This window comes from Hippocampus guttulatus, chromosome 1 (genome assembly GCF_054856545.1).
Source record: "Hippocampus guttulatus isolate MCC_2025c chromosome 1, RoL_Hgut_1.0, whole genome shotgun sequence".
NCBI classification, from domain to species: domain Eukaryota; kingdom Metazoa; phylum Chordata; class Actinopteri; order Syngnathiformes; family Syngnathidae; genus Hippocampus; species Hippocampus guttulatus.
Window position 1 is genome coordinate 14,891,611 of NC_141261.1, and position 15,519 is coordinate 14,907,129.

At 43.7% G+C, this 15,519-nt stretch overlaps 2 protein-coding genes across 2 annotated transcripts; both read left to right on the forward strand.

Moving 5' to 3' along the window:
- Positions 1–81: 81 nt before the first annotated feature.
- On the forward strand, positions 82–3,466 carry abt1 (activator of basal transcription 1). The gene is made up of 5 exons (XM_086112807.1): positions 82–171; positions 562–1,099; positions 1,315–1,490; positions 1,556–1,753; positions 2,488–3,466. The coding sequence occupies exons 2-5, from the start codon at positions 571–573 to the stop codon at positions 2,680–2,682; spliced, it is 1,098 nt and encodes a 365-aa protein (XP_085968933.1). The 5' UTR covers positions 82–171; positions 562–570; the 3' UTR covers positions 2,683–3,466.
- A 427-nt stretch (positions 3,467–3,893) lies between these two features.
- On the forward strand, positions 3,894–14,883 carry LOC147210572 (cyclin-dependent kinase 16-like). Its single transcript, XM_086112831.1, has 17 exons — positions 3,894–4,453; positions 5,780–5,953; positions 6,274–6,420; positions 6,888–7,006; positions 7,578–7,706; positions 7,800–7,856; positions 7,938–8,052; positions 8,620–8,714; positions 8,806–8,868; positions 8,980–9,103; positions 9,681–9,801; positions 9,965–10,062; positions 10,169–10,274; positions 10,524–10,566; positions 10,698–10,788; positions 11,992–12,057; positions 12,210–14,883. Exons 2-17 carry the CDS (start codon positions 5,833–5,835, stop codon positions 12,245–12,247), a joined length of 1,533 nt encoding a protein of 510 aa, XP_085968957.1. The 5' UTR covers positions 3,894–4,453; positions 5,780–5,832; the 3' UTR covers positions 12,248–14,883.
- The last annotated feature ends 636 nt before the right edge of the window (positions 14,884–15,519 follow it).

Genomic DNA, 15,519 nt, shown 5'->3' on the forward strand with positions numbered 1-15,519 from the left:
TTCCCCCACCTCTTAGAATCGTGATGTAAACCATGCCTTAATTATGAAACGGCGTGTTTTAAAAGGAAATGTGCCTGCGTCGCTGTTTTGTCGTCACTACCATGCGACGTCTTTTGCACGTGAAGAGGAATGATATTCACGGACCAGTGTTTGGATTTGTTTTTTTGCTGTGTAAGTGCGTTTCCATTCGTTTTGAATACAAAACTTCAATTAACACTGATGGAGATGTAATATCAGAAATTTATCAAAGACAACAATGTCTAGTCATGGCCCATGGGTTTCACACCCATAAATGCGATCTGGATTTTTTTTTTTATTAATACTGGTGAACGTTTCTACACTATACCACATAAAACATGAAAAATATTAACGTCATTGCTTTGTGAAATGAACAGAATCTTTCGCTTACACTAATTTGTGTTGACGCGTTTACAACCTATTTTTAAAAGAACGTAGTAACAAAAATATCAGATACAGTAAGGAACCGTACACGTGTACCAGCTATGTTCCATATAGACGTGTAGCCATCGTTTATTTCTAACCAAATCTTGTCATTTCTAGTGAACAGAGATGGACAAGCGGAAGAAAAAGACAAAGACAGCTCAACTAGAAATGGAAGAAGGGAAGATGATGACAGCTCAATGGGAGGAGGAAGAGGAGTGGAAGACTACAGCCAAAGAGGAGGAGGAGGAGGAAGATAGGAGTATTATAACCCGAGAAAAAGAGCAGGAGGGGAAGAAGAAAACTGCAACTCAAGAAGAAGAGGACGAGGTGGAGAATACTACAGCCGAAGAAGAAGAAGAAGAGGAGGCGGAAGATAGTATTATAACCCGAGGAAAAGAGCAGGAGGGGGAGAAGAAAACTACAACTCGAGAAGAAGAGGACGAGATGGAGGATGGGAAGCTCTCCACTCAAAAAGAAGAAAAGCGTAAAAAGCTAACCCTTAAAGGGGTGGCAAAGACTTCCTCTTCCTCAGACAAAAAGTGTGTCCCAGGAATTCTGTACCTGGGTCACATCCCTCCGAGGTTCAGGCCCAAACATATGAGAAATCTTTTGTCTGTCTATGGCGAGATTGGACGAATCTTCCTGCAACCTGAAGGTACGAATAGGCGATGGATTGATTCTATCAATGAATTTTGAGCTTGTCCGTGTGAATAATTTTTTATGCTGCTTCCGTTGCTTCAAGCTTGTCTCCACTAATGTACCACTACATAAAATGGCAATGAGAAGATTTCAAACGTGCAGTGTTGAGAACGTAGCAACTTTGCCAACCGCTCTAAGCGACCGTTTTGTGTTTTGTTGGCGCGGGTGCAGACGGCCAGGTGAAGGCGAAGAAGAAGCGATCGGGCTCCAGGAGGAGCGACTTCACCGAGGGCTGGGTGGAGTTCCGTGACAAGCGCGTGGCTAAGCGCGTGGCGGCGTCTCTTCACAACACGCCCATGGCGACGCGCAAACGCCAGACCTTTATGTCCGACCTCTGGTGCATCAAGGTACGGCGACCGCTCGCTATTCGCCGTGCTAAGAGGTCTCTAACAGGAAATCGTCGGCGTGGTAGTACCTGCACAGGTTCCAGTGGACGCATCTGAGCGAGCGTCTGGCGTACGAGCGGATGGTTCTTCATCAGCGCCTCCGCACCGAAGTGTCGCAGGCCAAGCGCGAAGCCAACTTCTACATGGACAACGTGGACAAGAGTGCTCGCATGGACAGAGAGAGCAAGAAGGGCAAGCGGAAGAAGACGGACGCCCAGCAGCACGTGAGTTACCAGCATGCGCACAGACGGAGAGAAAGACATGACAGAAAGAGACAAGGGGGAAAAAACAGTTGTTTTGCACTCGCTCGTTTCTCCTTTCACTTTTTTCTGTCTTTTTTTTGTTCTCTTTTCTCTGTCTTGCTCTTTTTCCACTTTACATGTCACCTGCTTTTTTCACTCTTTCATTCAAGCTCTATTTTGTCCACTCTCTCTTGTTCACTCAATCGTCATCCTCCTTTTTTCTTTCTCTTTATCCCTATCTCCCATTTTTTTTCTTTCACTGAAATTTCTTCTTTCTTGTTAGCACTCTCTGTCCCTCTTCTCTCGTTTTCTCCTTCTCCCTGTCTGTGTGTTTCCTTTTTCTCTTTATTCACTCAGTTGTAATTTTATGGGCTTGGTCCCTTTTTTCTCTTGCTGTCTTTTTCTGTTTTTCACTCTTGTTCTATTTGACTTTCTTTCTCCCTCTCTCTGCCTCGCTTACTCTGTTTGCCTCTTTTGCTTTTCTTTTTCACTTTCTCAACTACCTCTGTTTCTCCTCTGCGTGTATCCCTGGATTTCTTTCTCTTTTGTTCTCCTCTTTTTTCCCCATTTTTTTCTTTCCTGTTTCTAGCCCGAACTGTTATCATTTTTCTATCTCTTTCCCATTTTTTCCTTGTCTTTCTCCCCCTTCCGTCTCTCTGTTACTGCAAGCCAAACTATTGTCACTCTATCTATTCACGCCGTATTGTCGTCGTCAGGCCGAAGAGCGAACGTGGGACTTCACACAACGCCAGACAGAGGAGGAGATCCAAGCGAAGAAGAAGAAAAAGACAATGATGACGATGATGGACTCTCGGAGCCGGAAGCCACAAGAGAAGGACCACCTCCACCACCTCAAGAGCCAATCAAACGTCTCTTTGTTGGCCAAAATTTTTAACTCCCAACAAACTTAGTAGCTGGTGAAGAAACAATGATGTGACACAAAATATATAGTCCACTTTTTTTTTTCACCCCCAATGATTATGTGTAAAATTGTGCAATTTAATACGAGTGGAGAGGTCGCTAACATGCTAACTAACTAATGTATCCGAATAATGAGCTACAACAAATGTACCAGTATATGGGCTTTAATATGGGCATCAAAGGTATGGAGTAAATGCTGAAACTGCTTGCCACGTGGCTGGAGTGCTAGTAACACACTATCTAGCCAATATAGTCGACCCCGACATATTCCACCGCAAAGCCTACAAGTGCAGTCGCTTCTATGCTAATTAGATAACATAGCCTAATAGACCTTCATAATTTTTAAAAAATCGGAGCCAGGAAATTTGTGGGTTGCAGAAAAGTGAGCAACTTGGAAAAACAATCGCAAAAAACCTGCAGCGACCTATATCCACAAGGGGTTTAGCCTAACACACACACATGCTTTACACAATTTCTTTTTTTTTTTAAATTCATAATTCAGCGGAACCTATGGATTTGGAGGATAAAGCATGAGGATGTCGTAAATTGGTGTATAAAGAAGATCGCAGGACTGTCTTAAAAAATGTTCAGTTGGGTTGTGTGAGTCATGGCTAGCCTGCCACCGAAAGATCACTCTTTAGCACGCTATGCATTTCATTGTCATGGCTGCCATTAATCCTAGCAAGAGAAAACTTGATTGATTAGCCAGTCCGTCAATGACCATGTCAACTGTTAATTTCCCCGATGTCTAAATAAAAAACTGTTGAAATGTAATTTATAGCCAATGTTCCTTCTCGCTCGGAAGCAATTTATCTCTTGTAAATCAGGTTTTGTTTTTCGACTGATACAAACACATTCAAACTGCCGTGGTAAGATTAAGATATCCTTTATTTGTCCCACATTGGGGAAATTTACAGCCTCCAGCAGCAAGAATGTGGGTAGAAAGAAGAAAAACAAACAGACACCGTTCAATTAAGTGCAATATAAATACAAAAGGGATAATCGCAGTGCTATTTACAATTGTTTTTCACATGTAATTATTATTATTATTGTTGTTATTTTTATTCAGCAGCCTGACGGCAGTCGGTGGGAACGAGTGTCGGTATCTCTCCTTCTTGCAACGCGGGTGTAACAGTCTCTGGCTGAAGGAGCTACCTAGTGCTGTCAGGGCGGGCTGGAGAGGGTGGGAGGGATTGTCCATCATAGCCTTTAGCTTAGTTAGCATCCTTCTGTTGCCCACCTCCTCCAGAGTGTCAAGGGAGCAGCCCAGGACAGAACTGGCCTTCCTGACCAGTCGCTCCAGTCTCTTCAGGAAGGCCAGGTAGAGAACAAGTATACAATTGCTTTAGTACCCTGCTTTCTCAATGACTGCCATGGTGAAATAACACTTTGTTTGAGTGGCGGTACAATCTTTTTTTTTTTTTTGGCCTCACAGAAGTCATTGTGAAAAGGAGCCGGCTGGAGAAGCAGCATAAATGATTAAGGATTTTTTTCCTCAAAATGGTGCATTTAATTAAAGATGTGTATGAATGATTTTTTCCCCAATGTATTTATAAAAATATATACCGTTAGAAGTGTAGTACAGTACGACAGACAAGATAAGACAATGCGCGCGCAAGACGTTGGGGAGGGGGGCGTGACGTCACTGATGTGCGAAGGAGCAACATGGCGGCAGATTATTGGGAGCAGGAAGAATCCTTCACACTGTCACGCTGAACCGAGCCAAAGACAAGCCGGGCGACGCCAGGACCGGGCCTCCCGGTGAGTAACCTGCCGCTGTCTTCACGTTGCCCGTAACAGGAGGCGGGAGAGGAGGAAAAGGACGCGATGTTTGCCTTGCGGCGGCGGACAATCGGGGGCTCACGCCACTCCTCCGTTTTACAAGGCTTGAGGTGCAGCAAATAGACGGCCTCCGCGCCTTATATTTAGGTACTCGATATCGAAACGAGAGCATAGTCGTATCCCGGGAAGCGCCGGAACGTGAGACGACACCGTCGCTTGCTAACAGCTGCAACCTGGCTGTGTTTGAAATCACATCGTACGTTACATAGTGAGTTTTCCATGTTGTAGTGCTGTGCGAATATGTAATGATCATAAATCGCCCCCTGTCACCAACGATCGCTGCGTCCCACAATGCATTTTGTTAAGTAGAGAGCTAAGATTATCGAATATCTCCCAGGAGGCATTGCGCCCGTGCGCCGAAACAAAAAAAAAAAGATTTTCCGTTTCCGGTCTGTTTGAGATGCGCCGTGGAAATATCTTAAATATAAGTACAGCAATACCTCACAACACAAATACAGTAAGTGTTTCGTTTGTATTCATTTGATGCATTGGACAGACCTTTAATCAGAATGTACTGTAATGTGTTTGTTCGGGAAGTGCGGTAAATCTAAGCATGCTATGGGGAGGATGACGTAAATAACGGCGCGCCGGAGAGGTCGCCACTCGTCGTGACGTCATAACTGGCAGTGACTTCAGATAATCTTCAATTCAGTTTTGCCTAATCAAAAAGAACCTTTCAGTTATCTGTACCTACATTCTTCTGGGCAATTGGCATGTCAAATATTTGTAGTGTAATTCCGCCTAGAGAAAATTGTGTCAGTTTTTAGAAATGTGCAATTCATTTGCAGATCTGTCATGTGAATTAAAGTAGACATGAGACGACGCAGATATGTTGAACTCCCAAGTTTGACAGTGTGTATCAGAGGCTGTTATCGTGCGGTCACTAAATCAGTGTCACCACGCTCCATTTTAGTTTTTGCAAAAATTTGTCAAATGCTTCACATAATTTTAATGTTGAATTCTTGTAAAGCCATAACGTTTTTCTCTTGCCACAAATAAATAAAATAAGTGAAGAGGGCAAAACAAAGCACGCTGATTTAACTACTATACTGCTTTTATTATGCACATTGCTATTGTGTTGTATGTCAGCGTACCAAATGTTAGATTTGTAGTCTCCTGAGAAATGGCACCAGACTACAGACGGGGCAAGACATCAAACCCGTGTCAATCGGCCTTTCCTGACTGAGATTGCTATTGTGCGTCATGTCAGCGTACCGTAATGAGACATTGACCTCCTGTGCGCAGGTGTGTCGTCCACGCTGGCTGCCCCGCCCACCTCAGCTTCGCGGCCTCCCCTCATGGAGAGGATGAGGAAGATCAAACGGCAGCTGTCACTCACCCTGGGGAGGGGAGGGGGTGGTGGGGGAGGAGAGCGGACGCTGAGCGACCACCAGGACGTCACATCGCACAGTGACTCGGGTAATGCTCGCTCATAACGTACTGTACCTGTGAACAAAACTTAAAAAAACAGCAACAACTCACAATAAGACTTTTTCACATTTCTGATACTTTCACATTTCTGATACTTTTGCAATATTATTTTATTAGTATTTAAAGGTAACTATATGCATAACAGTATTCCACTATGCCTTACTGTTATTTGTACTGTATAATTTGGTGACATTTGAAATCATTTATATATTATCTGTATTTTATATTTTTGAAACACAAATGTTTCATTGTATCTGCACTGGATGTGACAGTCAAGTCTTTCTATTCTTTTTGTTCTAACCCCTCAGAGACCGGCACGATTCGTCCTACATCGGCGGGAGTGAAAGTCAGAGGCTCGTCTTCCTCAGTTCAGTCTCTTTTCCAGTCATACAGCCGCCGGCCTCGAGGTTTAGGACGCAGTTTGAGCTCATACTTGAACCACAGCAGCAGACTGGGTAGGACTCGAGCTTTAGGGTTGGCCAAATATGGCCTGAAATGAAATTGCCTTTTTCTTCCCCCAACAAAAATCCATCTTCGAAAATTTTCTTTGATGTCAATTCCAGTTGACAGAAGAGGACGGTGCAGTGTTAAAATGGCTGCGCCCTTGATGAATGAAAACGGGTGGTTTCATCTGATGAATTCTTATTCCACCAGCCTAGAACATTTTATTGCAAAGAAACACTATGGCTCGACCTCCGCTGTAAGCGCAGCGACCAAATGGCTAAGTTGACAACACTGACCGCTTTTGTAAACTACAGTAGCGTCTCAGCGTTGTTCGTCTACGCAATATATGTCAGCGGGTCCATGCTTTGAATTATAAAAGCCACACACACAAAAAAGTTCGGAAAAATAAATAAAATAGAAATAAATAAACAAAGCATAATAAACAGCAGCCCTGTCGTATCTTGTTGTGTCCAAGCAGAGATTGTACACGAGGATGTCAAGATGAGCTCTGACGGAGAAAATGAGCCCACGTCCTCTTCAGACGATGTCCAGAGTCCAGTCCGAGTTCGACTCAGGACCAAGAAGATATCCACTGAGGTAAACAAGACTTTTTTCAAAAGCTTTTCTAAAGAACTCCTCTTTCATCTATAACCACTTCAAACTAAAAAGCAGATGGGGGTGGGGTGCTGCTTTGTTTTATATTACTGTAAAGCGCTTCGTTACAGCTGCAGCTGTTGTGAAAGCGCCACATAAATAAAGTTGAGTTGAGACCCCCGCGTGTCTGGAGTGTCGACCCACTCATCCGTCCGTCTTTCCATTTTCTGTCACGCCAGTGCCAATGTGTTGGCAGCTCTCGACAAACGAGCATTTTTGATGATGAAGTGCTGCATCCAAAAGTGAAAATGTATGCCTTTCTCTGCTCGACGGGCTATTTGAAAACAAGTAGCTGCTAGCTTAGTTGCAATAGCCTAACTTCACCCCCGTTCATAATAGAAATAAAAGCCGATTGGACATGTAGAACAGGCTAACCGTTGAACAGCACGTGTCAGGAGTGACAAAATAACAATAGAATTGTCCGATTACAATTTAGGGACGTATCACTTTTTTTATTTTTTTATCCCTGTTTACACAAAACACCCGAAATACAACTACTTTGTGTGCTTCGCAGGACATCAACAAACGTTTGTCATTGCCTGCGGACATCCGTCTTCCAGACGACTACCTGGAGAAGTGCAACGTGATTGGCCCGGCTCTGTTTGAACAGCCAATTAGCAGGCGGCTGCGTAGGGTCTCTCTGGTCTGTCTCCGTTGTGTGACCGTGGACCCTTTGTCTTTTGTTGTCATCGTTAATGCTCCCCTGTCCTTGTTTTTTTTTTTTTTTTTAATGCAGTCAGAGATTGGCTTCGGCAAACTGGAGACTTACATCAAACTAGACAAACTGGGAGAGGTCCGAACTTCGACACGTCGCTCTCACTTCTTAGCCCGTCTGCTTGTCTGTGACCTGTGCGTCTTTGACACGTGTGTCTAGGGCACCTATGCGACCGTCTACAAAGGCCGCAGTAAGCTGACAGACAACTTGGTGGCTTTGAAGGAAATTCGTCTGGAACATGAAGAAGGAGCTCCGTGTACGGCGATCAGAGAAGGTGCTTGTAGACGTCCCATGTGTTGTGTCAAAAATCTGCGTTGTATCGATAGTGGGACTGAGCTCTCGTGAAAGACTCTCTAAAAGGAAGTTGGAATCGCGTATAGATGCCAAACGATGGTTGCAAAGCACTTAAAAGGCAAAGTGTCATAAAGCATCAGCAACTAGTGGTGGACAAGTGAAGCACTTGTGTAACGCTTTGGACTCCTCTCGAGGGGGGGTCTTCGTTTAAAGATGCAGTGGATTTTTAATACATTTCCATCGCACTGACCTTTATATTTAAACCAAGAGCACCATCTAGAGGTGTCAAAAAGTATCACGGGTGCTTCATGAAGCTTCTTTTTCCCATCATTAATCAGCACCATGCATCTAGCATGTATATCAACGAGCCCATGTGACATGGATGGACACACACACACACTTCGCATGAAGCTCATCAAACAGTGCTACGAGAGCTTCTAAAAAAAACAATTGGGATGGGGGTGGGGGCAGGGGGGAATCATCCTTCTGAAAATAATCCAATCCATGAACATTCAGTGACTCATTTTGTGTCATTTTTCTGCACCAGTGTCTCTACTGAAGGACCTGAAACATGCCAACATCGTGACGCTTCATGACATCATTCACACACAGAAGTCCCTCACACTGGTCTTTGAGTACCTGGTGAGACACAAACAAATAATTGTGACCTTTTTTTTTTTTTTTTTTTTTTGCATAGTTACATGCCCCCATTGAGCATATTTGTGTGTTTTAGGACAAAGATTTGAAACAGTACCTGGACGACTGCGGCAACGTCATCCACATGCACAACGTCCAAGTGCGTCACCCTCTTGCCCCTTTTTCATGGTTGCCATTTGCGCACGCGTGCAATTTGAACCCGTCAAGGTGTTGACGTGACGGATCTTGTCTTGTCCTTGTCGTCTCGCAGCTTTTCCTCTTCCAGTTACTGCGAGGTTTGGCCTACTGTCACCGCCGGAAAGTTCTCCATCGAGACCTCAAGCCGCAAAACCTGCTCATCAACGAGCGAGGAGAACTCAAACTGGCCGATTTTGGTGAGAAGTTGCGCTCTTTGTCCACATGCTTCTCAAAGTGGTTTTTCATGAGGTTCTAGTGGTTCTCTATCGGGCTGTCCCGGTCCGATCACGTGATTTTTCAATGGATTGGGTATTGAGTGAAATTGATTTATTTATTTTTTTTAACATTTAAAGGTTGAAAGCTACAAAATAATCCAAACGTGCAAATATCTTGCCAAATACAACATAATGGCTTAGTTTTATGTGACACAATGTTCTGTTTTTTCATTTTACTATGATGATTATATTTAGTAGCAATGTAGTTATTGAGGCTCACAGAGCTGCAGGCACGCACGCTACTTCTTGCCGTCTGTTTATTGTGAAGAGCTTCGGAAATAACTTTTTTTTTTTTTTTTTAAAAAGGGTCGATCATGGGAGTTTGCCAGCTTGAAAAGTCGATCTTGGGTCGAAAAAGCTTGGGCAGCCCTGTTCTAGAGGTTATTTGTGTGGTTGTAGTGGTTGCCCATGGCGTTGTTTTTGTATTCCATGTGCTTCTTCTTCTAGTTCTATTCTTTGTCCGTGCGGTACGATTTATCGGTGGGATTTGGTCTCGCAGGTCTGGCCCGGGCAAAGTCAATCCCGACCAAGACGTACTCCAACGAGGTGGTCACCCTTTGGTACCGCCCGCCAGACATCCTTCTGGGCAGCACCGACTACTCCACACACATCGACATGTGGTTTGTGACCGTGACAACACACCGTCTCATCTACATAGACCTTCCTCTCACCTGTGTGTGTGTGTGTGTGTGTGTGTGTGTGTGTGTGTGTGTGTGTGTGTGTGTGTGTGTGTGTGTGTGTGTGTGTGTGTGTGCGCGTGTGTGCACATGTGCTCGCATGTAGGGGCGTGGGGTGTATCTTGTACGAGATGACAACAGGTCGGCCATTGTTTCCTGGTTCCACCGTGGAGGAGGAACTTCACTTCATCTTCAAGTTGTTGGGTCAGAACCAAACTTGTGATCCTCTTAATCCGATGTGACACAAATGCATGTTGAACGCGCGTGTGTGTGTGTGTGTGTGTGTGTGTATGTGTGTGTGTTTTCACAGGAACGCCAACTGAAGAGAGCTGGCCAGGAATCAGTTCCAACGAGGAATTTGTGGCAGCAAATTATCCTCAGTACCCCCCGGAGAACCTCGGCGATCACACGCCCCGGTAACTCAACTACTACCACATGTCGGAGATTTTACAGTATAGGACCATTAAAAAAACATATGCCCAAACCCTCCCTGTGCCCCCCCCCCCCCCCCCCCACCCATCCTCCTTTCTGATTTCTGATGCCGTTTCATTTAGTTGCAGTCAGTCAATGTTTGATGTGTTGGCTGTTTCACAAATGTGCCCAATCAAGACGCACCACATGACGGCTCATCCTGTGACCGGGTGGGGTTGTGTGTTTGTTTTCAGGCTCGGCAGCAATGGCGTCCAGCTGTTGTCAAAGTTCTTGCAGGTCGGCAAAGGCCTTGTGCACGCACACACACACACACACACACACACACTCAGCAATCACATGTGTGGGCCAATTGTCGTTTTATTCCAAACTATGACTCTGTGTTGTGCTCTTGTCATGCTCGTGTGTAGTTTGAAGGAAAGAAAAGAACTTCAGCAGCTGAGGCTATGACTCATTGCTACTTCAGTAACCTTGGCAACCGAGTGTGCACACTCCCCGACAGTAAGTAAACACGAGACCGGTACTACGAGAACGATTACCGCATTGCTTTTCCCACAAGTATGAAAAGATAAGAGTCCTGCAAAACAATCACTCGATTGCTACAAAATAGGGATGTCCCGAATCACACTTTTTTTATCACCCGAGTTCAAATCCGACTCTTTGTTTTGAAGTAACTGCCGATATTGGGTCCCGATCTAATACAATGCATTTAGAAAAAAAGAGGAAAATTTTGAAAAGAGTCACTTTTGATTTGAGTCACTGCTTAGGGCGGTGGCCAGCAACCTCAAGAGCCGCATGCGCGGGTTGCCTGTTCATGACCTGGGGATGATGCAAATAGCACCACTTTGGTTGAATGGCCCATTGAAGCATGACGCTAGAATGAGGGATTCCCCCGTATGATACATTTGATCTAATGGTAAACTAGGCAGCCACCTCGTTATTTATTGGCGTATGCAGGCGAAAATGACAAGTCCACGCAACAACGGAATTGTCGGATATTTGTGTGACTTTGCTCCTCGAGAAACGACACAGTTGATTTAAGAGCTTGTTCAACTCAACCAGTGGGGGGGGGGCAAGCTTGCTCGTCACCAAAAAATGTACACTCTGTCAACTTCTATTTGAAGTGATGTCATTTTGCACGAAGAAAACTGATCCATGATTCTATGTTGATGAGAGCATTGAAATGGGAGGAAATTTAGAATAGATAAAAAAAAAATCTAATTAATTACGGCTCATTCTGAGTTAACTATGAAATTATACATTTGACCGCGATTAAATATTTTAATCGTTTGACTAGTATCACTAGTTATTACCACTCCACAACTATTACTACTTGACTACTACTGCTACTAGTACGATGACGTGACTAGGTTTCACTTAAAATTTTCTATATATTTATCTATTTTTAAGACAGTGGCCTTCTTTTAGTGAAGAGAAAATCTTGGCTGTCACTTCAGCCTTCATCAGAGATCAGTCACCGCTTCCTTGTGCCGCTTTGGCAGCTCCATAATAGATTGTCCGACGACGACTATGACCCATTTACTCGACACTATCTACTCACTCACTCACTCCTACACAAGTACGACGCTTACTACTATTCAACACCTCCTATGTGACCACTACTACGCTCGTCTACTATTGCAGTAGCCAATTAAAGTAATACACGAATAAAGAAGAGATGTCTCACTCTGATGTTTATTCCAGCGACGTCCATCTTTTCCCTGCCGGAGATTCAACTGGAACGAGAAGCAACGAGATCAGCAGATCAAGGTAATGCATGTGTGCACGTACACCTTTATGGACTCTACGCAAGGACACTGGCCTAACGAACACTCCGGCCCAAAATTGACGTGACATCACATATGTGCACTTGTTTAGAGATGAAGAAATTAAATGTTTTTTTTTCCCTTCTCTGCAATCAGTAAATAATCTGAGCAGGAGGCGGAGTCTCCTCTTCTGACATGGTCAGCGACGCAAAGGTTTGCATGCAGACGCCATTGCGAAGGAGCGAGCAAACGGGAGACGGGACTTTGCGTCCATGGCAACAGGTCTTCCATTTTCATGAACATCACGTCCGCTCTGAGGTCAGTTCAAGGTTCCGGTCGCCTCACTGATGACATCACACGGTGTTGGGAGCGATCGGCCACAGCTGGAGCGAAGCATTTGCACAGGAATAGTAACGAACGGGAGGTGATGCGTTCTTCCGGAAGCCATGTTTGTTGCGTGTGACTAGAGAGCAGCGTTTGTGTCGGTGACTGTAAATAATCACATGATGCAGTCCCGTTGATTAGGGACGCCTCAGAAAACCCCCTCGGGTCTGCTTTCTTTTGTCATTGCGGCAACTAAAAGCTTGTTCACACCGTCAGCTGAGTGGATGAATGACTCCTGACGCATCCCGAGAATTAAAAACTTTTTTTTTTTTTTTTCCGCTCAAGGGTCACAAATGATGAGGTGTCTGGACAAATGAATAGCCGAACACAAAATGTCTTGGGTAGTTCCACATGCCGAGCCCATCATGCTAATCTTTTCAGCGGCCACAGTGGCAGCCCTCAGAAAAATCCACTTTTCATCTCGAAACCTCTTTCAAACGTGACCTGTCCTGGCGCTAATCCTTAATCCCGGCTCCGATTTCTTCACGCGCCACAACGTCTGACATTAGAGAGCCACGAGACAGCGATTTTCAGGGACACATGCGAAATGTTCCTCGTGGTCCTGAAAATAGAATATGCATGATCAAAATGACTTGTTTTGTCAGTTAACTTGTAAAAACACCTCGGGGGGGGTCTTATTTAAGTATCATTTAACCACTCAGATTGTAGTTGGCAGAGCAGGCTATGGCGCATGCCCAAATCAACTGCATCCAATGGGAGAAAATGCTATCAAATGACGTAAACATGTTTGAAGAGACTTTTCATTGGACTGGCAGCTGTGCAACTGTTTGGCTACTTACCAAAAAAAAAACAAAACCCAGTTTTGTTATTCTGCTGCATTTTCATCGGGGCTGACTGAATCTGATGAGGACACCAAAGGCATTTGATCATTTTATTGCCCCTGCTACGACTTTTCTTGCACATGAAGGACCATCCGATCCGTAGTGACAATCATTTTTTGTCACAGCAAAATTATTTTTCCAGATGTTTAGGAATTTTTTTTTTTAAGCAGTGACGGTCAGCCATGAAACCCGTTCCGAAGCTTCGGAGGTGTTCAATCAAATCAATGTATTCATTTCTGCCTTGTTCCCCAGAGCCATCATAAAAGCTCCCGGACACATTTGGGGAATGCTAACTCGCAAATGATGGATTGGGTTGTTTCATTTCACATTTAAAGGCTGTCCAGACAATTCAGACACACAGCAAGTTGGACATGACATGAAAACGTCACTTTTGACCCCCACCCCGTGAAACATTCTGAAGGATCGCACATGGCTGCGGTGTGAACAGGTTTTCATTTAGAGTTGAGCAGCATGCCGTTCGAGCTTCTTGATCAGGGCTGGGCAAACGTTTGTGTTCAAGGGACACGTGTTCAAATGGATGTAAAATAGTTTATTTTAATAAGAAAATACCACTTTATTCTCTCTTTTTTCTCCATTTGATTCTTCACGGTTCATTTCATTCGAAAGAGTTCACCAATTTAATGCCATTAAAAAAAAAAAAATCAATGTGTGTGTATTTACCAAGAACTAATATGATATTGTCAGCAATAAATACATCATAGACTGAGATTAAAGAAAGTAGTAATAATGACATTCTAGAATGAAATGTATGAAACAAATATTTTTGGACTTTATGTAAATGCTCTGTAGGCTGCAACGAAGAACGACCGGTACTGTATCTACTTTGCCCATCCCTGGTCCGGATTCGCACTCGGGCGTCCCTAATCGACCGTCTTGTAAGCTTTTGACGCGGCAGCGTGACATCATCGCACGTCTCCCGATTGGCTGGCGTCAGCAAGTCAACTCTTTATCTCTTTCTCTTTCTCTCCCAACGGTCCAATCAGCTCACAGAATGTCCCGACACCAACACTAGATTGCTGTGTTTCTTTGTTTTTTGTTTTTTTGTTTTTTTTTGGGGGTTTTTTCCTGAGGACGATTATTTATATGGACTTGTAGCTTCAGGAAATGGGCTGTGTTTCATCGGTGCTGATCAGAAGGAATACTTTCGCTCATGCTGAAAAAGATTTGACTTCACACACAAAATAAGAAAGCAAATGTGAACGCCGCGTGGGCTGAGCCAACTTGATCATGTGACTGTTGAATGTAGTATTGTTGGCCGAGTTTACATTTTCATTTGTTATTGAGAAAAGCAGAGAAAACAGAATTTTCGCCAGACTTTTTCATTTGCACAAGAAGGGAAACCTTTTATTTTGCAGTCTCCTGTCACGGTTTTTCTCCTCTCGAGGGACTCTTTTAATTTTTATTGAATGTTTTCAGATGCGATTCTGTTTTCTCTGCGCCTTCGGTAAATGACACCAAAGCTCTCTGCAATATAGCGCAATGCATGATGGGACTCGTCGTCGTTCTTCCAACGTCTTCTTCTCGTGTTGTACTCGCAATATATTTACACCACCAAATATTAAAAAGTTTTTATTTATTCTCAACGCTGCGGCTCCTTCTTGTGTATTGTCAGGAGAACGCGTCCGGACTTGGGCGGGTTAGTCGGTTGCCCTGAAGTTGCCATGCTGGAGACAAAACATTCCATTTGAAACACAGAGTACATTATGAATACATAAAAAAAAAAAAAATCTGAAGGTGGAGATGACCAGTCAAGAATGGGGAAATTTCTTCCCTTTTGCATTAACACAGGTTAAAAAAAATGAAGTGATAAATCTTTTTTTTTTTTGTCTTATTCCGTCCAAATCTTATTTTTTACTTATTTATTTGAAGCTTTGTGTTGCGCCGTATGTCACTTGGGTGTGCCCCTTAAAGCCACACCTCAACACGTATACTTCAGTGTGCATGTGAGACTTTCGACTAAATTATAATTAATACATCCTTTATTTCTTGCCATTTTTGGGTCTGTTTTTTAATATTGACATCTTCAGAATACAGTGCTATTTTTCTTTGTTAAAAGCCTGTGTAACAAAAAAAAAATCATGGCGGTTTGGGGTGCATTGACAAACGTTTTGTTGAATGTCATCAATTTTATTTTGCCAAGCGTTTGCACAAAAATCATTTGGATCCAACTACATTTTTTAAAGTAGACTAAACATCTACCTTAAAATTTGAGTTGGATC